General features: G+C 44.4%; 1 protein-coding gene across 5 annotated transcripts in view; it reads right to left on the minus strand.

Annotated features, from left to right (window-relative positions):
• SATB2 (SATB homeobox 2) overlaps positions 1-22,305 on the minus strand; it is a 132,834-nt gene that overhangs the window by 22,947 nt on the left and 87,582 nt on the right. For all 5 annotated transcript variants that reach the window (XM_074548237.1, XM_074548238.1, XM_074548239.1 and 2 more), the window contains 3 exons: positions 18,287-18,499; positions 13,611-13,766; positions 1,774-1,971 (listed from right to left, as the gene is read on the minus strand). In XM_074548237.1, the coding sequence (XP_074404338.1) occupies positions 1,774-1,971; positions 13,611-13,766; positions 18,287-18,499 (567 nt within the window). The remainder of the gene's footprint in view (positions 1-1,773; positions 1,972-13,610; positions 13,767-18,286; positions 18,500-22,305) is intronic.

A 22,305-nucleotide genomic window follows, 5' to 3' on the forward strand; every position in this document is an offset into this window, starting at 1 on the left:
AATGTAATTACTTGGCCTGGAGTTCAGCCAGGAGCAGGGCCCAAGACCCCTACCCTTATGTAAAGTGTCACAAAATCTCCAATGACTGCAAGTGTGAGGACGTCAGCTTTACATCTCTGGCTGCTGTCATTGGTTCTTCATGGCTAATTACCTAATAGCGACCCTTGCAGCAAAGCTAAAAATCAAACCTTGCTTCTCAAAACAATTCAAGTCCCAGAGACTGAAAACTATGCAAAAATTACTTAGTCTTGGGTATCTTTTGACAGTAGGGAGCAGGTGGACAGCAGACCTCCTGTGCCTGGCACTGGTAGCATGTCAGAAACCTACTGGGGTTTTTGGATGGGCAAGCATAGCTTTAAAAGGCAGAACCCCCAAATCACAAGCCTACTGTACCAACTGCATACTAGTCTCCAGAGTTTTGTTGTATGAAGTTGCCAGCTGGTTCCATTTATTTTTCTTCATTTTTCATATTTTGACTGTAATAAATAATTAATCCATGGCTTTGTAACTTGCTGACAAATACAAATGCACAGCATTCCAACACACTGTAACATGTCACTCACAAGAGCCAACCTGCATGATGCAGAAAAGTGATGTGCAGAAGGCTTTGGGAAGTAGGCTAATCATCAAGGTTACTCACAAGATCCCGGGGAAACTTTTTGTGCCCCTTAGAGGATATTCCCACTTGCTGTGGGCATCAGAGCTGGGTTGTTTAAGTCTACAGAGGTCTAATTGTCTTCCCACATGTTAGCTTGGCCCTTTCTTTACCTATTTGCAGCTTCTTGGTTCCAAGATCCTATAAACTTTTTGGGACATGGAAGACAAAACTTGCTAAATTTATTACTTGCAGGGCTTCCCCTTATTTACAGCCCTGAGAAGCTGAACCCAAGGAAACGTTTTTTTTTTTCTTTTAGGCAAAGCAAGGAGAAAGAAGTTAGCAGAAGAGACAAAAGGGACTGAACTAGGCAATAACTAATCTGAGTGAGACCTACATGTTTCAGATGGGCAGGACAAGACAGAGAAACCTCCCACCTTTAGGAAAGAGGGTGCAAGATAGCTGGTAGCCACGGTAGCAGCATAAGAGCAGCAACAAAGAATAGAGGCTGAATGCCAAGATTCACAGCAAGAGCAGCAAAGCAGTGCAATCCACCATCAAACAATGGGGAGAGTGAAGGTGGGAGGAGGAACTGCAAGATCATCAGAGAAATGCACAGTACCAACAACCCTCAGAGTGGTCACATAATCTGGCAGCAAGTGAGTGGTACTGAGTGCCAGGGGCTGAATTGGAGGGCTGAAGAGAAGCAGAGCTGCTGTGGAAGGTGTTGCCTCAGCTTTTTAGATTGAAGAAATGTCTCCTGAGCCTCTCTTAACCATCTGTAGATGTTTGAGTTTGTGACATGCATTACTAGTTATTAGGAACACACATTAATCTGATTTTTTTCTTCTGACTGAAGCTGGAATTGCAAAGAAGAAAGTCTGCTTTTTGGACTTGGTTTTTTTGTACACATACTTGTATTTTTTTCTCATTCTACTAATACCTGAGACAAGACTAGAACAAGGGTGTACAACCAAAAATTCATACTAGTCAGAAACGTAGAGAGGAGCAAAACAATCCCAATGAGGCTGTGAAAATGCTCAGCATGTTAATTTCAGAAGTACTTTTAAGTTTCAGTCAATCCATAAAAAGCCCATCTCCATGCTGCACTCTTGCCCCCCCCTGTGCTACCCCAGTCCTCCCACAGAGACACCCTGAGGAGACAGAAGGGCTCTGACCTGCACAGGCTCGGGGGTGAGCTGCACCACGTGCTGCATGCGCTCGCTGTGGTGGTGCCTGGACTCCTCCTCATAGATCACATCCCTCTCGTGCTGGGGCAGGTTCAGGAAGCGGCGAATGGTGCACAGGTTCTCCCAGAGGGTGCGGTTTTCTGGGCTTGGGTTTTCCTTCCAGCGCAGCAGTTCACACAGCCAGCCCTGCAAGGGCAGAGTCAGCACAGTCAATTCACCAAGCACCAAGGAACCAGATGTGAACAGGAGGTCAGCAAGACCTAAAGCTCTGGGCACAAAGTTTTGCTGGTCTCATCTCACACATAAACCCCCACCACCCCAAGCTGCCATTTGGTCTCGACAAATCTGTGATATATTCTATTTCCTGCAAGTTGGAAAAACTGAACAAGCAACAGTGCTTAGCAAAAACCAGTGTCTCGTCCTCTTCGTATACACAGCATGTTCAAAATGCTCAGATATAAGTATTTTTCCTACAGAAAAGCAAAGATGAAACAGAAATGCTCTTCACTTCCATTTCAGAGCCCCTTCATTTCTTCATCCAAGCAAAAGAAAAGGAGACATAACTCCTGAGCCTTGCTAACAATCCTCACTGCAACCTGCAGCCACAGAACCAGAAATTCAACACTACTCCAAATGGCTAGCAGAATATAGTAGCAAGACATCTGATTTGCTGACACTGTGTTGCACTGATTCCCCAGCTCTGAACCCCACTAAAATTTTACGTCTTTAAATAATAAAATCTAAGAGAAGATGCAGCCTTACATAAAGGGAACCCTGGAGCATCTAGCACAAAAGCAGAAAACAGGGTCATACAGAAGTTACTAAAGATATTGAGACATTAGGCAGAGGTAACTCTAAACCCAACTACACATAATAGTAAGAGCATATTTTATTTGTGCTGTCTTGTTTAGGGTTAGTTTGAAATGCCTTTAAAAGGCTACTGCTTTGGAAGGAGCTGTAGAACCTCTCCACAGGCACCGACTGCTCAGACCTCTGAGGTGAAAGCATCTGCACTCCAGGAAGAGGAAATATCCCTGAACCCCAGGGGCAAGGACAGCCAAAGGGCAAGAGCTGTTGGGGTGAGGACAGCCCCCGGCGTGTGCCGAGCATGACCCGGAGTGCCCAGCAGGTGAGCCAGGGATGGCGGCTGCTGCCGCTCCTGCAGGGCCTGGGGACACAGCCAGCCCCGTCCTGCCTGCCAGCAGCCGGCCCACTGGGGGCCGGGGACAGTGGCTCCCCTCCTGTGCCTGCACGGGAGACGCAATGCAAATGACAGAAGATGAGAAGATAATGCCGAGGATGCTGTCAACGCGCCTTACTGACTCCTGTCAAAATATTTTACCTAGTAGCTTTATAACCCATCATTTTCAAGCTACAGCTCAGCATTCTGACACCATTTTGACAGGCACCTTACAATACCTAAAAGATAGCTTGATCAATGTTAAAAATGTTTGGTACAAGAAGTAGCCAAAATTGTGTTTTTCTGAACAGTGAGTGACCAGAGCAAGCTGAACAGCCGGGTTCATTACCAGCCCACGGGGGGGGTTTTGGTATTGCCTTTTTGTGTAACAATTTGTAAGGCATTGACAACTTCTACCATGCACTCTAAACCCCATGTATAATATCATAAGCTGTTGTTTGTGTTACTCTCCACAGTGTCTTCTGCCTTCACCCCCCCCAAAAAAGGCAAGATTTGATTATCTCCGCTGCATCAGCCAAGACAGCAACACCAGCTGTTCTCATTGTGCAGCCTCTTCCTCACGGCCTACATGTTAATAACCTGATCATTCCATTTTCTCCTTCAACTGCCGGCTGCAGCACAGCGAAGAGACAAAAACCCAGGCCCATCTGCAGCAGCTGTAGGCACTGAACTGTGAAGCCACCAGGGATTTATAAACTAATCTGTAACACAACACTGCCTTGTTTTTACAAGTGAGAGGCCACATTTGTGCAGACCTGATCTTTTCTTGCAATAAACTTGGAGGGCCGGGGGGTGGGGGGGCAAGGATGAAAACAAGATATATAATAATTTACTTAAGGAAAAAAACCCTCTGTGCTGTATTTTCAAAGTGCTTTGATTGGTATTTGGGCAATCTCTCAGCCAGGTGAAGTCTGCATTTTAATGTGGTTTGGCCACATCCCTTACCCTCAATTGTCCTCCTTCCACAGCTCAGAAATCCCCCCAAACTTGGTCTCTTTTAAAGAAAATACGAGAAGAAAATCTCCCAGCTCTGCAGTGTTTTCTCAGGGGTTCCTCCATATCGAGGAAATAATTTTTGAAACGGAAAATATACCATCTGTAGAAAAAAACAATTCCTGTTGTTCCCTGTTTTCAGTGATCTGAATAAGTCTCCAACTGAACTCTTTCAAGCTGTTTCAAACAGGTATGTTTAACACCTCCTGGGAGATGCTGCAGCATGAAGACCCATCATGTAGCAAAAAATACAGGATAAGCCCTGCACCTGGTGGAGCTGGAGCCCATTGCTGGGCAGACCTGTGAGAAGATGGGGTGCCTGGCTCTGGCAGAACCCAGGCCCAGCTTGGCAGGGCCAGCTCCCTTCCCAGGGCTGGACCAGGCCGGCCGACGTTGACTGCGGCGCTTTGATTTATCTGTCCCGTTATAATCAGCGCTCATTACAATCACTTAGAGCAACACTACAGGCCTCATTACGGACTAGGCACTCGTTGCCATTAGTCTTTAAGAAGGATAGCGCTCAATTTGCCTGGCAACATGCGAGGTCCTGACCTTGGAGCTATTAGGGAAAAGATTAGACTGCAGTGTGACCATGTGTGCAGACACGAGCAAACCAAATTAATTTCTGGCAAAGGGAGGCACCAGGCAAGGACCCCGCCATCCCGAGGACACCTGAGAACTTCTCCATTCCCCAAAGGAGATAAGCTAATGGCACGTTTAAAGAAGCCTGGTTCTGAAGGTGAAGCACATCCGTGGTATTTAGAGAGATATTAATCCAGTTTCCCCACAAAGTATTTGCTTGGCTGATCAGATTAAGGGATCTAGCCTTCAACAGCACACCCCCACCACAGCAGGCCCCAAGAAATCTGTGATACTTCACAGCCTCAGACATATTGCACCATGTGTACCCAGCTGCTACAATAATTAGCTTATGAATGTATCAGCTGGTTCTGTGATTTTTATAAATAATAACTAACCTACAGAGCAGAAAGATTTCCACGAGCCTAATATTAGCAAGAAATTGCAAGGTGCACCTAACTGAATTGTCATTGTGCTAAATGCCCTGTCTTCTCTCACGTTGCGCGAGACTGGATCTCCCCCAACACCATTTATAAATATTTATTTTTTCAATGTATTTGTGTCAGCTTTCTTCACAAGAGCCATTATTCGCTCACCCCCACACATACACACGCATACCCACTGCGTGCATGTGTACAGTTATCTGCATCAAGTCTGTACTTTCGCTACTCTTTTTCTATCCCTTCCTCTCTTTATTCAAGCATTCATTCAAGACCCTCTCTATCCATCTCTGGGGCTGTTTATTAGGCAATAGCTTTGACTAATACGTGAGAAAACACAGCGTGCTGCAGCTTACTCACACGTTCTTTATGGCTGCAAGTAACTGCCTTCCCCATGCACAGATGAAAAGTCTGCATCGGCTTTTTTTTATTATTTATTTAAATAATCTTAGCACGCCATCCAAGAAAGTTTTGCAGTACCAAGCAAAAAAAAAAAAAAGTGTAAATGTCAAATAAAACAGTGACAGATGACAGTATTCTCTATTGAATAGCACCGTTTCTTCGTGCATGTTCAATGAGAACTCATGAATTATTAATAGACAAAATCTCCTTTTACTGTTAAAAATCTCAACTTGGCGTTTTTTGGTTACAATTTTTAAATTTTGTTTTATTTATTTCTTTGGGGTCTGTGTATGTTACACAGAGCTTTCCAGGAGAATTATTTCGTTTAAGAAATGCTAACATACAGAAACTTTTGGAGCTACAGCCATTCACAGTGATTTTCATCTATAGCTACATTTATTGGCATGAAGAAGGAAAAGTGAAGGAGACACTATCTCACCACCTTTTCCCCCACTCACCCACAGCGTCTGAGCTCGCTGCATTGCAAGTAAATACAACTTCTGTGAACATATTCTGAAAAATCAAACTAATACCACACCCCTCCCCAGACCCATAATACACTCTGTTTCTGGTCCTGCCTCTTCTGCACATCACAGGTCTCACTCCACCACACAAACAGCCCCCTTGGCTGCCAGAGCTACCAGAGAGCTTGATACACACCAGTGTCAATATGGGTGGCAGAATCCAGCCCTTAATGTCAGCTTCTAAGGTTCTCAAATGGCAATGTCCTCCATTAAAAATAGGAGGAGGAAAAACAGCACAATTAAAAGATGCTTTTGGCTCTACATTCAGGCACACCCAGGGCTTGTGGTTTCAAGGAATTCTGCTAAGAACTTCCTTTATTTCACCCCAAAACTTCTAGAGGCATCAAGAATGCAGCCCAATTTAGCTCATTAAAGAGAGCTGCAGAGAAGTGGTGGCCTCTATTTTTGTTTTTCTCATGAGACAAGATAAACATTTTCTAAGCATTTTGTTTGATTTAAAAAATAATATCATATTAATGTCCTATTTTTAACTTCTCTGTCTTCCAATCAAATACATTTCCACATAGCTAAGCAAACAACAACAAAAATCTGCAGAAAGCCAGCCATTCCCATTGTGCTTTTATGCTGCTAAAGAAAAAGCATGCTTAGAACAGCAAAGTGTGAGGCTTGGCGCCCTCAAACTCCCTCAAGGACAGCGAGCTGGGGCCAGCAATCCTGAGCCATATCTCTGTCACTTATCCCAGAGCCCTGTTAGCAGCTTGACCCTTTCACTTTTGCTGGGCTTACCCTGGAGCAGGCAGCCAGACGTACCAGACTACAGTAAGGTCAGTTTTCCAGCACGCAGTACAGATGTGCACAAACACACTGACCCCCAAAACTGCTTCCTGCAGAACTGCTGCCCTGCAGCCTACCAAGGACCACATTTCTGACCAAGGACAAAGAAGGCACATGGGAAGAGCTCAGGTTCACAGTCACGCTGGGGTACAGGTCCATGTTTACACTTTGCCAAAAGCCACTGCAGGAGGTGGCAGTTGGGTGTCCACGGTGACTTAGCCACAGGCAGCTGTTCTGCTCTGAGCATGGATAAACCTGCAGCTTAACTGACCTTGTGTTTCCCTGCACTTACATTAAAATTAATAACAGTAATAATGACAATAATAACAATACAGTTAGTTGCCCGCACTGACATTTTCTAGGGTCTCCAGTGAAAGCATGAGTAGGCAAATGAAGAGGTTTTTAGTAAGAGTGATTCAGGAATAAATCTCAAAAATAAATGTAAAAGGCCATTTCCTCACCCACATCATCAGTGCAGAAAATGTCAACATATGTGACAAAAGGAAAAAAAAGCAGCAATGATTGACGCAAGTCTTGAAAGATTAGTAAAGAAATGCACTCTTCAGAGAAGGCTCCCTTCCCACATGGGATCACAGGAGTCCTCTGGCCAAACTTCCCCAGCATCTCTTCTCTCTGCTTAGTTTGGGACTCCACAGTGCAAAATGAGCTAGATAATATTCAGCTCTTGTTCCTTAGTCACCAAACTCTCTTACCATGAATCCAATAAGTGTCTATTAAAATAAATAAACCCCCTAATGATTCAAGATAACCTAATCAAGAAAGCTGGAATGGATAAAAGACTAACTGTAATGGAGAGTTCTGTCATGGCTTCAATGAATGCTTGATGAGGCCGGGGGAGGGGGACTGAACCTGAGAAGCTTTACTTGGAGAATTTTGATATAGTTCAAGGTTAATCACTCAACAGTCTGAATTTTCTGAAATGCTTGGTACCTTTCCTTGCCAGAAAATGCAAAGCACTTTCATGAGGGCCAGTTTCTCACTAGCCTCATAAAGCATGAAATGATAAAAAAAAAAAAAAGGAATGAGACATGAGTCCTGAAGTACCTTAGATTCATGGGAACACCAAGTCTGCTTAGAGCTCCTGGCCTCAGAGGGAAGGATGCTGTGCACTGAGGAAACATCCAGCATTCCAAGTTCAAACTGGCTTCTCCCCACACTAGAGAGGAAGTGTGGGCTTGTGGTTAGGGCAAGCAGCCCACCAGCAGCTCCTGGGTCTGCCAAGGACTCTGTGAGCAAAGTCCCAGCTCCACAACTGTCCCTTATTCATTCAGCTGCTGAGAGGCCAATGCACTGCTGCAGATGCTGTCACAGAATCACAGATAGTTTAGGTTGGAAAGGACCTTTAAAGGTCTCTAGTCCAACCCCCTTACAATGAGTAGGGTCATTTTCGATAGATCAGGCTGGACTCTGAGCAACCTGAATGTTTAAAGGGATGGGGCATCTGCCATTTCTGTGGGCAGCCTGCCCCAGCGTTTCACCACCCTCATTGTAAAAAGTTTCTTCCTTATATATCTAGTCTAAATTTACTCTATTTTAGTTTCAAACCATTTACTCTTGACCTGTCACAGCAGGCCTGGCTAAATAAGCCCCATTTAAGTACTGAAAAGCTGCAATAAAGGCTCCCTGGACCCTTCCATATCCAGGCTAAACAGCCCCAACTCTCACTGCCCGACTTCACAGGAGAGGTGCTTCAGCCGTTTCATCATTTTTGTGGCCCCTTCTGGACTTGCCCCAACAAGCTGAAGTCCCTCCTGGGCTGGGGACCCCACAGCTGGATCCAGTGCTCCAGGTGGGGTCTCACCAGAACAGAATCAGAATCACCTTCCTCAACCTGCTGGTGAAGCTGCTTTGACTGCAGCCCAGGACAGAGTTGGCCTTTTGGCCTAAGAGTGCACTTCTGTAGCTCCTTACCAGCTTTTCACCTACCAGCATCCCCAGGTCTTTCTTGGCAGGGCCCTTCTCAATCCCTTAATCCCTCAGCCTGTGCTGATACTGGGATTGCCCTGACCCAGGTGCAGATGACTGTACTTGGCCTTGCCAAATCCCAGGAGGTTCATATGGGCCCACTTCTCTTGTCCTGGATGGCGTCACACTGTGATATACAAGTCTGTGAAAAAGAAGCTCTAGTCTAAAGATACATAGAAGAAATTCTAAGCTCAGTCAAGGAAAGAAATGTCTTTCTGCATTTCCTCCATATGTGACAAGAACATCAACATATCAGCACAACAGATATGCCCCACCTGTAGAGATTAAAAGCATCACAAAGAAGGCACTGAGATAAGGCTGTAAGAAGTGCCCTGCATGCACACACTGTACACACTCCACATCTTCACCACCAGCTGCCTTTTCTAGCTGCTGCTCATCATCACAGGAAGCTAATTAGTTTAAGGCCAAAGAAAACACCTATTATAAGCTAAATGGGAGAGAGAAGGCATCCCATCCTATCAAATGAATACAAGGGAATGTAAGTTGGGAAGGAAACAGAGTAAGGGATGAAATTAAGGGTTTCTAAAGCTAATCCTTCCTCAAAGTGCCACTGCTCATTCCTCTTGCAGCTCCCGTACCTCCCTTTTGGAGGATGAGCAGGAGATAAGGGCATGGGAAGGTAGCCATGGTGTGGACTCCCACCTAAACTGGGATCCTGCTGTGGGCTAACACTTTCCTTGGCCAGAGAACTGGAAATGAGGCAGGAATCTTGACATGGAAAAGGAAAGTCAGAGGAAAGGCAAGGAACTATCGTAGTGATTTTCATTCATAGGCCTGGGGACTTTTTTGCACCACACGGGCCTCAACTGAAGGGCTTTTCTACCCCCAAACTCTTAACCCTCACAAAGTTTATTGTTTGTTTTCTTTCTTTTCAATAGGATAAAAATATAATAGAGAGGCTGATCCTTGGTAGCTTAACATTTTTTCAAAGGTTGCTCCAAGGGGTCTCTCTTGCTTTACTGTAGTTCAATTGGAATAGACTCCAGTCTCTTGAAAAGAATTTCAGTTTCAAGGCCATACTTTTTGTTTTCACTGGACTGGTGGAGGTTCCATTTTCCCTTCCCAGGGCTGATCCCCAGCAACATGGTTCCCCATGCCACCCCAGCCTGATTAAGAGTCTCTTGCCCTGGCAGAGTTGTGGGAAGTTTGATCTCCATGTTCATACAAACTCTGCCCTCCCTCAGACTGTCAACAATGGCTCTGGCCAGCAGTGCCTACTATTTATTTATTTATTTTGATAGTAATTGTTTACTACAAACAGAACTACATTCCTAAACCCATTTTGCAAAGACTAAGAAAAAAAAAATCTGTTCAGCACAGCCCCTGACAGGACCCTCATTAGCAGAGGTCAAAGGGGTGATGCTGCATCAGAGTCACACGGTCATGGGGAAATGGTTTTCCTGGAGTTGTATTCTAGAGCAGTTGAGGAATTGAATGTAGAAGCCAGCTGTAAAACCAACAATCCAAACACAATCCAAAGTCTCTGCCTGTCCCACTGCCCAGCTCTGCATACACACAGGCCACTAAACCTCTCTGAAAGAGCACACCAGAAACCTGTCTTGTGAATTAAATATAACCAGGGCAGCCTGAAATGTAGACCAGAGAGCAAACCGTGGTGTTTCAGCCACACTCAGAAACATTCCCAATGTGCTAGTACAGCTCCCAGCTTTAGCCACTAAAAGGGCACTAGCAGGCAGTATCCTCGGACAATCCTGCAGTCCATTGGTACATCCCTAACAGCTGACAACTAAAATAGGAGGGCAGCTTTGAAGGATGTGTTGTGAGGGCACTGAGCTCTCAGCTCTTGCTGGCTTAAAAAATACAAAGGGATGCACAGCACTTCAAAAAGGCTAAAAAGATCTAGATATAACTTGCAAGGAATAAAATGCATATTGAGGTGAATAGGTGATGAATAAGTCAATGTCTAAAATTAATGGCTTGAAATCTTTGTGAAGATGTATTCCCCTAAAGAATTCTCACCATACCACCTTCGTACCTCCATAAAGCCCTGAAATTTGCCTTTATGTTGACTTGTGAGCTCTGTGATTTGCAACCTCAGTTTCTAGAAACTGCCTTTCTCTTCAGTTGCTGAGACACTGCCATGCCTTAAGAATGAAGAAGGTTACTTGTTAAATTAGAGATCAATTAACTCCACCAGTAGATGATGCCTCTTGCAATAACTGTTCTCAGTGGGTACCACTCTTCCTGTACAGAGACAGAAGAGGAAACGAGGTCTCCGTAGCCTCTGGATGTTCTCTCGGGTACATGACACACAGCCCTGTGTATAAAATGTCAAAACATCCCTGTCGGAGATTCAGTGCCTGCTAAAACTGTGACGATCTCACAGCACCGTGGATTGCTGTTGACAGAACAGCAGCGCCCAACATAACACATGCCTTGTTAGCAAACTGGAAGCCTCTCAGTAGTCTGGGGTGAGGGAATAATAGAGGAAGCCAACACAACACAAGCCAGGCCTGTGGAGAATAGCAAGTGAACGAACCTTGGCGGAGAGTCCAAGCAAAGCCTCAGACTAGCTCTTTTTTCCCCCCTTTCAAACTCTCTCTTCTGCAAACATGGGCAGTTTTCAATGAGCGCTTCCCACCATGTAACTCAGCTGCTGAAATCAGCAGCATTTTCACCAGAAATTCCCATAACTGGCACAGCTGGCCTGTGCAAAGCACTGGGAACACCCAACTGCTAGTTTGCACACAAGCCAGACCTAAGGCTGACCATGCCATCGTGGCTCTCCCCCATGCAGGCAGCCGTGTCCTTGCTTTCTGGCACTCCTCGGGGCCACAGAGCTCCCCAGCCAGCGGCAGGACATCACAGGCACACCAAGCCAGGTCACGGGCAGGCACACAGGTGGGCCTTGAGGCAGGGTGTGGCCCTGAACCACTGTGGTTCTTGGCTGTGGCTTCCTCTGTCCCTGCCTTCCAGTGTGGCCATAAACCACTTTCATGCTCCAGCAGAGCGCTATGACATCTCAGCATGGCGAATTTTGGGCCATCCCAGGGAGCCAGAACTGCTTTAGCAAGGCTGAGAAACAAAAGAAACATCAGCCTCAGAAACACTTCTTTATTCGCTGCTGCTGAAGGAACAAAACCTTTATGTGCAGTAACACTGCTTTAAACAGTAACATTTGTAGATCCTGCTCTTAACCTTTTGCATCTGGTGTTCAAAATCTGCCCTGCTTTTTTTCCACGTGAAAGACTACAGATATTATTTTTGTTTTGGCGCTGGTGTGCAATGCTGCCAGAGAAGTGCACTCAAGCTGGCACAGACCAAAGCTGGTGAGCCACCCCAATTATTGTTGGGTGGTTCAGTCCCTCTCTATTTCAAGAAGCCTCTGGGTATAATGACAGGAAGCTTGCAGGCAATTTTAAGCCAAACCTCAGAGAGGCTGGCATTCGGTCTGTGTTAAAACACTCCTTATTAAAAGCTGTCCAGTCCGGATTCTGGGTGGAACTTTGATATCTGCATGGAGCAAAGAATAAGGGGCACGTTTGCAAAATCAATTGTGCAGTTTTTATATTTACTGCACGTTTACCACATATGTCATTTATTACACAGTGGAAAACCGTTAAATGCACAGTAGTTGTGCCAAGTGGCATTATGCTTTTAACAGCTTTATTCGTTTAACAGCTCCAGTTCTCATTATATTTTGCCATGTGGTACATGAGATTTTTATGCATTTAACAGTTTAAGAGGGTTCCATGGTATTTTCCTTTTATGTATTTCATACTGAGCCTGGGATTTAGTTTGGGGGGTAGAAGGACTGTAACCCCTTTATCCTGACAAGAGAAAGCAACATGCAAAGAAAATAAATTATTACATTAAGAAGGAAAAATTAATCAGATCTCCATGAGTCAGGACACAAATACCTGTAAGAAGGACAAGGCTTTCCCATGTGCTTTGATAGCCTTTGATGCTTTCTTTATTTGCCTTTCAACTGCTTATTTTACATCTGCTTTAATGACTATAATGTTGTTTCCCTGAATAGATGGAAGTGTGTGTTTTTCAGAGTGCATGCACCTAGATACTTCTATCCCACTTTCTCATTGTCACGTGCACATTTGTGCATTTTTTGTGTGCATATTGATGCCCTCTCCTTGCTGAACTGATCCTTCATCCAGGATCAGAAGCAGCTATTTTCACTGAGTAAACAATTCCTTCCAACAGCCTCCAATCCACTTTCTGCCCTTCAAAAAAATCTGTCCTCCTTTCCACAAAATCCCTTCTGGTGCATTATATTTTTTTAAAGAGCTGGATGAAATTTTTAAATTAATGGATTCTCTTCAAGAATTTCACCCCAACCTAGGTATGCTCGCAAGTATTTTTTACACCCAAGGTAGAAATGAATCCAGCAGAACTCACTGCAGTGCCTTCTCATGCCTTTTTGTAAAAATGATTGGATCCAATGTGAATTATTCACATGGCAATACCGTATGCAGCACATACAACATGCTAAAAAGGAAACACCTGCCTAATATTGCCTTCCCTCAGTTAACTACTTGAGAAAGCAATTTCATTACCTGCTGAATGAGTAGGATACCACCATTTTGGAAGTTCCTTGTCCTGCTAGCAGAGGTGTAAGTTATATACCACACATGGGAAAAGACAGACATGTTTGTAAAAAAAGGGAGAAAAAGCTTGGCTGTGAACTGACCCTTTCCTCAGCCACTTTTAAAAGGGAAAAGGAAACCACTGAAGCAGGCAAAAGCCAAACATGACAGGTTCCCCAGAGATGAAAATTATTATTATGGTAGGAACAGATGTAATTTTATTGGTAGGAGGAAGAGATGGATCTAGTCCCAAACCCAGAGCCTGCTTTAAAAACAAAACCCCACAAAGCCCCACAACAATGAAATCCCCTATACCACTCACCTGACTTTTATTGGCAGCCACTTTGGCAAAAAGAGCTTGAGATACCTTGGCCCTTTTCATCTCCTGTTGGATCTCATCATAAATGGCAGCTGTGATGTTGACGTTGGCGCTGTCCGCCTTAATGGGGAGGTCTGTTGTTGGTGTCGAGGTTTTGGCCTACCAAGAGACCATGAAAATAATAATTAAAAAAGTGCTGCTTTCAGCCCAGCCATCTGTGCAGAAATTATCAAAGGATTTCAGTCAGCTGATGCCAAACTGCATTAGCTACAGAGGGACACTTCCTGTCCATTATTCTAATCAGGTTAATTGTGATTGGAAATAATTGCAGTGCATTCCTATAGGACATGCAAGGCCCTGTCAAGCCTCCCCCTCTCCCAGCATGTTTATTGAGCAGCTCAACAACAGGATAGGTAGCTGGGGCACTGGGCTGCAGGCACACACTGACATTGGCTTTGCCAGCCAGCTACTGCAGCACAGCCACCAGGCTCTACCTTCTCTCCCTCTCTCTAGAATGGGCCTACACCTTGGAGGAAGAGCCAATTCTCCCAGAAAAAATGAGTAAATGGGTAGAGGTCTCTAAATAATAAATTATTACTCAATTTAATGCACTCCCTCAAGTCTCCCTCATTCTTTATTAAAACTATACGTATGTCATTTGAGTATGTATGGTTTCCCAGCCTTATCATCATTATGCTAGCCAGACCGTCACCTAATTTCACCTAGGAAATCAGTGGAAATGAAAAAAAAAATCATTTCATAAAGCTGGGCTTTGGCATGCCTTTGATGTGCTGCCCTCATTCTCCTAAACTCATATTGAGATTTTGTGTATTCCACTGCACTCCTTTTAATTGAATGATTTCCCATCAGCTTCTGTGACAAATGAAGGACAATAACGGACGCTGCCAGTGCTTTCCCTGGGCTGGACTACCCCTGCAAGGCTCCTGTCAATACAGCTCAGAAGACTGCTACAGGATGTCCATTTTCAAGCCCCCTGGACTGGTGATCCCCAGAATGCACTGCCAGGAGAGGGAGTGGCAGCAGCGTGCTGCTCACTGAGTGTGCCTCCCTTGGAGACAGATCTCATTTACTTTCCTGGGCTCAAAGAAGAGAGATACCAGGGCTGATCACTGCACCCCTTAACCTTTTAAGGGAAATATGGGTTACTGATACAAAAATCTCTGTTCTGTCTTGAAACATAGAGGTCTTGGGAAAGAACACAACCTAAATGGCAAAGCTCACAGCTCCCAACAGACCCAAATCACCCGTACACCCCAGTGACCCTCATATTTGGCCCAATTTTGAACCTTCTCAGATGGATCCCATTTTTGTGTCAGAGTGGAAGTCTGCTAGAATACGTCTAATGTTAATTTTTAACTAGGCAGACATGCTCAAATGTTTATTTGTTAATAGGAAGGTTAACTAAGCAAAACCAAACCTTCAGAACTTCTTCTGTTTTGTTGTCCTCCAAATCTTCTTCTTCCTGACATCTCTTCTGCATGGAGGCCACATTAATAATTGAGCCAAAGTCAGTCAAGATAACACACTAGACTAATCACTCTTCCTTACGACTTTGAGATAAAGCCTTAACCAACCTGTGTCTTCTCCCCTTCCAAGCTCAGCAGGCACTGCTCTGGGCTTGCTCCCTGCCTGTCGCAGGCAGGACGCACACAGAAAGGGTGTGAGATTTCCCTGTTCCCTGAGGCCAGCCCCGTGTGCAGGCAGAGACAGCTGGACAGCAGCTGGGGCAGAGCAGGGCCACCATGGCCCAGGAGGCCAGGGCCAAACCACTGCCATCCACAGGCCATGAGCTGGGATGTGCAACACAGGGACCCACAGGGACACCCTGCTCTGAAATTCAATGCTTACAGATAGGTGAGAGTTAGGGCAATTGTGGGAAATATAAGAAAACAACAAAGGGTTCATGGAAAGGAAAAGGACTGTCCAAGTCTGTCAGGACTGATTTAATGGAGATTTGTCGGGTATAAAAGTCTTCCCAGGCACTGGAGCCTTTGGCTAGCACAGCAGCTGAGGTCACCATGGCCTCAAAGGCCGTTATGGATGTCTGAGATCCTGAGAAGAACAAATTAGCATATAAAAGAAAGATTTAAAATATAACTCCATCCTGCATGGGTCTCCTACACTTCTAGGTCCACAGCCACATGTCAGGAAAAAGCCTGCCCTGCACACCCTGAAAGCTGCTTTTTTATTTAATCACCAAAATAGGAAGGGCAAATACCAACCAAAAGTCAGTAAAATAAAGTATTTAATGTTAGAAGTCTAGATTCAAAGCTGGTCTTGATATTTAGAAGGAGTTTGACACTATTGAAACATCTTATTGCCAACAGTGGGGAAAAAAAAAAAAAGTGCTTGCAAACCACAGTGCTAAGAGCACTGCAACCCAGCCCCTTACTGCTGGGGTTCTGTGTGCATACAACAACTCCCAACAGCTTAGAGCATCTTCCCCACAGCAACTGGACTCAATTTTCTGGATTCATCTCTCATTCTCACCTTGAGGCAGGTCCTGAGCCAGGGCTACCACAAAAGGGTGGCTTGGGGCTGGCTCAGAGTCAGGGAGAGCTGAGCTAGGTTACTCTGCACGCCCTTACAGCTGCCTGCATGGCAGCCCCAGCACGAGCACTTCCACAGGTATCTGCCATTCCTCTCCCACCCAGCACGCTCAATCCCAAAAGCCTTGCTGCAGGGTATCGGTATCTATGGAAACCATGCTTCCAATTGCCATTCCATCACCTCCCTGGCACACTGACACAGTTCCTGCAAGGCTGCTACAGCTCCTACCCCTGCTGCCCCAGAGCACCCCAGAGCTGCAGGGCAGGCTAGGGAGCTGCCTGGGGAGCTGCTGCTGCCTGCGAGGACGGCGTTTGTCTCTCAGAACTCAGAGCAGGCATATGGGGAAGCGCAGGAACCGTGCTGCCTGCCCGGGAGCTGGGAAGAGCCTCATTTGCAGAGGTGTCCAAGTTGTCAAAACAGCACCTGTGCTGACTGGTGCTGGCCCTCTGAGGGCTGGGGAAATGTTACACAGTGGGCATAAGGCAAGCACCGGGTACACAAACCTTTGTGTGCTGCTTTTGCTGATCAAAAACTTCACAAAATTCTGTTGGATTCTTTGAGCTGAAATAAGGCAAATATACGCTGGTTTATACTTCTAGACTATGGTTTTCTAGCAACATTTAGCTCTTACAAAGGCAAGCAAAAAAATCCATTACTTTAAATCATGCCCTAGCTGCGGCTAGAGCATGGGAAAATGGCATATTTCAACACAAGAACAAAATGGGGCAAGAGATCCCATTTTTTTTTTCACCAGATTGCATCTAATCTCTCCATTTTCTTTTGGTGCTTGATTCTAGTACAAAACCTACTGCAATAAATGTATGCAGGAGTAAGCTATTTCTTTAATGAATCGATACCAATGCAAAAAGTGGCTACACTATTTAAATAGTAAAATAGTGTACCCCTCTATATATATTTATTTTCACCTAAAGGTAACTAAAAAAGATAAGGAGCATACAATGAGTTTCCCATGTAATGAAAATTCAGTGCCAAATTTGGGATGGCAGGATAAGCTTGCTTTCAGTGAAAACAGTTCTTTATATCACATATTCGGTGAAGTGCACCTACATGTCTGGGTTAAACTGAACCACCTCAACAGTTTCTACAAAATCAACACACCTTCTGTAAGGATGGTCTGTTTGAGTGTAACATTTCACTCTCCCAACAGTGCTTGTTTGCTTACTTTTAGCAGCTGTGACTAGAGAATTCAATGAGAAGTGATCATTGATATTATTAGAAGGGTTAAACAGGCCTATTTACTAAAGATCAGTTAAGTGCTAGAGCTGACACATCATGTCTGTACTGTTAGAAACTTCAGACGCAAGTTATTCAAATGTCATGACAGGAATTCATCAGCAGCCCTGTGCAAGCACCCTCACTTTGCAGAGTACATGTGTAGGACTGCATCAGCCTGGTACAAGGCGGGGTGACTATTACAATGTAGTTTGTGGATGCTCCCTCTTAGTGCAACCTACCCAGGGAAGAGTGGGCAGCAACAGCACATTAATAAACACATGCAGTTAAGTGAATGAGATAACAGCTGCTTGGGAGCTGTAAGCATCATCTTCCTTCCCAGCACGCCATCCATCTCCACTTTCTGTACCTAAATATTTACTTGTAAAAACCTCTAACACAGGGACCATGATTTCCTATGCAGAATATGGAGCACAGTATTTTCTAACATCTATCTAATGCACTATCGACCTCTGTTCACTAGACACTTTTATGGCAACATATATGAACCAGAAGCCCAGAAATTCCCTGTGCTCTAAAGAAGGTAATCAACACAGGTAAAAAGCTACATGCACTGTCTTTCCATAATATATTCCATAATAGCCATTTAATGGACATATATCAACAGCCTGTATGTAATGCCCACATGCACTAACATTACATACTATTTTGCCTTATGGCATTGATTAAAGATAGAATGATCATCACAGTGTCTTGCTGACATCCACTAAATGTCTCTTAACAGCCACTACAAAACCTTACAAAAGATTTTCCACAACTCATCTGGTCAAGGGGAGCAACAGACAGGGCAAGGGTGGAAAGAAACTCCTGGAATTATCTGGACAACAAACAGGCAGTAAGGGATTGCATCTTACCTGGGGTGTTCTGGAGGAGCTTGGGCTGCTGGCAGCTGAAGACACCATGCTCACGTTTGGGTTCATACTCCTCTCTCTCTCATCCTGATAGATACGATCCCGCTCCGCGTCAGGCAAGTTGAGGAAATTCTGCATTGCCCGTAAGTTTACCAGGAGGGACTGGGAAGCTGTCCTAGGGTCTTCTTCTTTACGCAGGATCTCTGACAACAAACCCTGGTTAAAAAAAAAAAAAAAAAAAAAAAAAAAGCCAGTCATGCGTTGATGGGTTTCTTTGGTTTTTAAAAATTTGTTTAGTGTAACCAGCTGGGTTGCAATACTGAGAATCTACATGAGAATCTCATGGGCTCTCCCTGAGGGGATATTTTGTAGGAAAGTGTTTGTCTTCTGGGGGCTGGGGTTTATTTTGGGACTGTCCTATTCTGGCACAGTAATAAGCTTCTGAGTACGGAGATACTGGATAGGAAGGTAGGTGCACTGGTTAGAAGAAATTGCAGCTATCACCAGGTGCTTGCTGCAAATATTTTAGGAGCTGTTAGATCTCTCTCTCTTTTTCTCTTTTTACTTGAAGCTGGGAACGCTTGGCAATCCTGTTCATTTTTGACAAATCTGCCAAGGTTGGTAAATTTAGTTTCGACATTTAAACAGTGCAGGAGGTTTATAAAGAAAAATGTTTGGCTGGGTTTTGATGTTACAGTCCGCTCATTTCAGTTTGGACAGTCATTTCTGAAAGAAGAAAAATGAAGCAATAATAAAACCTTCGAATCTAGCTTCAGGGATTTAACCCATTCTTTCATGCCTCATTTTAAAATACCACAGGCTTCACATTGCAACTGTGATGAACACCATATTAATCTAGGTTTTACAAAAGCCATTACACAGTATTTCTAAAAATTAAAGAGTAAAAAAATAAAAGAATTGGAGAGATGAAAATGCCATTAAAAGAGGCTTACATCTAATGATGGGATTAAATTTATGTGTAAGAGTATGCACTCACACTCAACGGTTCCATGGATTATCTAAAAGTTAAAGGCACAGCACACAAGTCTGGATCAGGGCCCACAGAAACTACCAAGGACACAGCGTGTGCCACCAGCTTCCCCCAGGCACCCCCTCATATCCCCACTTCACAATTGGGACTTCATTCCAAACAGCAAGAACAGCGAATTTCTGAACTATTCCTGTTTTAATGTACTGGGGTGCAAGGAAGGAGAGAGGGAGCATTTCTGTCCATCAAGGCTACTTACATCTTAAGGTAACATATCAAAATGATATCTTACTGTTAACATGCAACTGTGCTCATTATTCCAAAAGGCTATTCTGCCAATCTGCTTCCCTGAGCCATGCAACACTGCTCCTGCTCCCCTGTCACCCGCAGGCTGCGCCGCTGCTCCCAGCAAGGCCAGCCACAGAAGCCCTGTGAGATCCCAGTGGGAGCTGGAGGGCTCCCCTTGGAGGGCTCCTCTGGGAGAGGAGCACTTCAGCAGCACAGGGACCCTGCAGGCCCCAACACGGCCCCGCTGTGGCTGCTGACATGAGTGTTTGCAGCTACTTCACAGCCAGGACCCAGGCAAGGGTCCAAGGACAGGCAAGGCTTACTCCTTTCTTGTCAGAAAAATGTTACTAGAAAGCAGTCACATACCCCAAGCCCTGTAGGATTTAGTTTTCATTTATTTTCTTCCATATCAGACAGCCTCCTTCAAAAGGACTGGCTAAAAGCACTGTCACTACAGTTGGCCAATTAACCAAACAACAACATTTTTAGTATAAACTGACCTTATTTACCAGTCTTCCTGACAAAACCAACAGACAAATATATGATATACCTGTACCTGCATTTATCTGCTATTCAACACCTATACTAAAATACACATGTGAAACCTCTACTTCAGCAGAGTTTATACCACAAGTGCTCTAAGCAAGTTCCACACACAACCTGAAGGTAGGCTCCATATTTTCAGCTTCTCATCTATATAATCAAGCTGAGACACTCCCAATTACATTTTTCTGCAATGATCAGTGTGGGCACCAGAAGGACTGGAGCTGGGAATGGAAGCATGGTTAGCACCACTCAGAAGTGGGATGTGAGAGAGAAGCTGGCCGGTGAAAAAGGTCTTCTTAGAGAAGCCAAGGACTTTTTGAAAGCCAAGCCATTTTGAAAAGCTTTCTAAAGTTTAAAGGCTCATAGGCTGGGGGAGGTTAACAAAAAAAGTACACGCAGGAGCTTGAAGCGACAACCTGTGTGATTCCAAGACCGATGCAAGCCCTTATTAAAATCTCCCCTAAAGTCAGTGAAAAATTCTTTAAATGAAGCAAATAAAGGGAGTATTGGTTCCACTAATTCTCTAAATTACTAATTCCCTATGTCTTTGAAAGGAAATGTATGTAAAACTTCTTTTTAAAAGAAAACCAGAACTTCAAAAATTGATGAGTTCAGTATGAAAGAAAGGGACCTGAAAGCTAATGGAGCTGACTCTGAAACAGTTTTTTTCTACCTCCCGTTTTAGCCTCACTAAATTTATGGTCCAATTTCAAAAATGGAGAGCAGAAACATACGTGAAAGCATGCCAGCAATTACTTTTCCATGCAGTCATCGACTCTGCATGTAAATCAGAGGCTCACAGGTACAAGTGGCTTGCTCATGGCACTAAGATGTATCTCAGTGCCCGAGATACCAACCCTTGTGCTTGCAGGCTCTGATTTATTACCACCAACACCTTTTCACGCTGTAGATTTGGTGCCTGCGCTGCTGCTCCCACGAGGGTCTCAGCCTGAGCTGCTAGAGGGACACAGCAGCATTTTGCAGCACGCCTGTTCCATCAGCAGGCTGGGAGCCTCTCCTCCTAAGGCAGGCACCTGCTCCAGGGGGGACTGACTCGCTGCTTCCCCAGCAGCCGCTGGCAGGGGCGAGCCCTGCTCCCCATGCCCTGCTCCAGGCCCACAGGTAGGAAATCTGGCTGCCAAGAGGGTTTTTCTGCAGCTCCTCTAAGTGCTTTGGCAGCTTAGGAACCATGTAAACAGCAGGAGAGCTAATAAGAAAACTGACTCATGAGGGACAAATCTCGTGTCCTCCTGCAAGTGAAGATAAACAACAACAGTGGTAAACAGCAGCAGCAGATAGCTGAGTGATAGGGGAGGATAATAAAATAAAGTGTCTTGAGAGCAATAGCGTTGACAATAATATAATTCTGAGCTACTGAAGTATACGCAAACTAACCAGCGAGCAACATTATAAAAAATAAAGTGATATTAAATAATCTGTTCAGCCTTTTTGTCACCTGCAACAAATTAGGCTTTCAATATGCAAAACATCTTCCTTCCAGAAAAACAAATGATCATGATTTCATTTAATTGTAATTTAATGAGGCATAATGTATTTTTTAAAGTGATATACACCAGGTGTGTGGTGAGGAAACTGGCCCAGCCAGACAAACCCTACTGTTTCTATTTTTGAGAAACCCCTAAAGCCAGCCAGAGACTGTTTTCATTTCTCCAAATTATGTTTCTACTGGAGGGGGTGAGGGAGGGAAACCCACAGCATTCATGGATTTCTTATAAAATTCCATTGGCTAAATTAACTCATTCCGACTTACTTACATCTCACGTATTAAAAAATAAAAAAATTGGCAGTTTGCAGAGTAACCAATTCTGCAAACCTAAAAGATCATCTTCAGGGACTAGAAAGTGTCAGTATAACTTTAAATAGCTAAACAGATCTTCTACATAGAACACAGCTCCCAGGATACATTTTAGGACATGTAGCTTGATAATATCTTTGCTTTTCCACTCCTCTGCATCATTTTTAAACCGGCTGCTGAAGAGGCAACTGATGAAGTTTAATGTTCACACAGGCTGTGCTTGCAAACGAGGGGTGTGATCGCCCTAAGACAAGGGCTCTGCACAGCCTGGTTTACCCTTGGAACTTGCGCTATTTTTAAAATTACACACTGGATCCATAATTGACTTTAAGAAAATAATACCTGTGGTGGAGAAAAAAGCACATTTCCAATCAAAACAAAAAA

The sequence above is a fragment of the Zonotrichia albicollis genome, chromosome 10, assembly GCF_047830755.1.
Source record: "Zonotrichia albicollis isolate bZonAlb1 chromosome 10, bZonAlb1.hap1, whole genome shotgun sequence".
Taxonomy (NCBI): domain Eukaryota; kingdom Metazoa; phylum Chordata; class Aves; order Passeriformes; family Passerellidae; genus Zonotrichia; species Zonotrichia albicollis.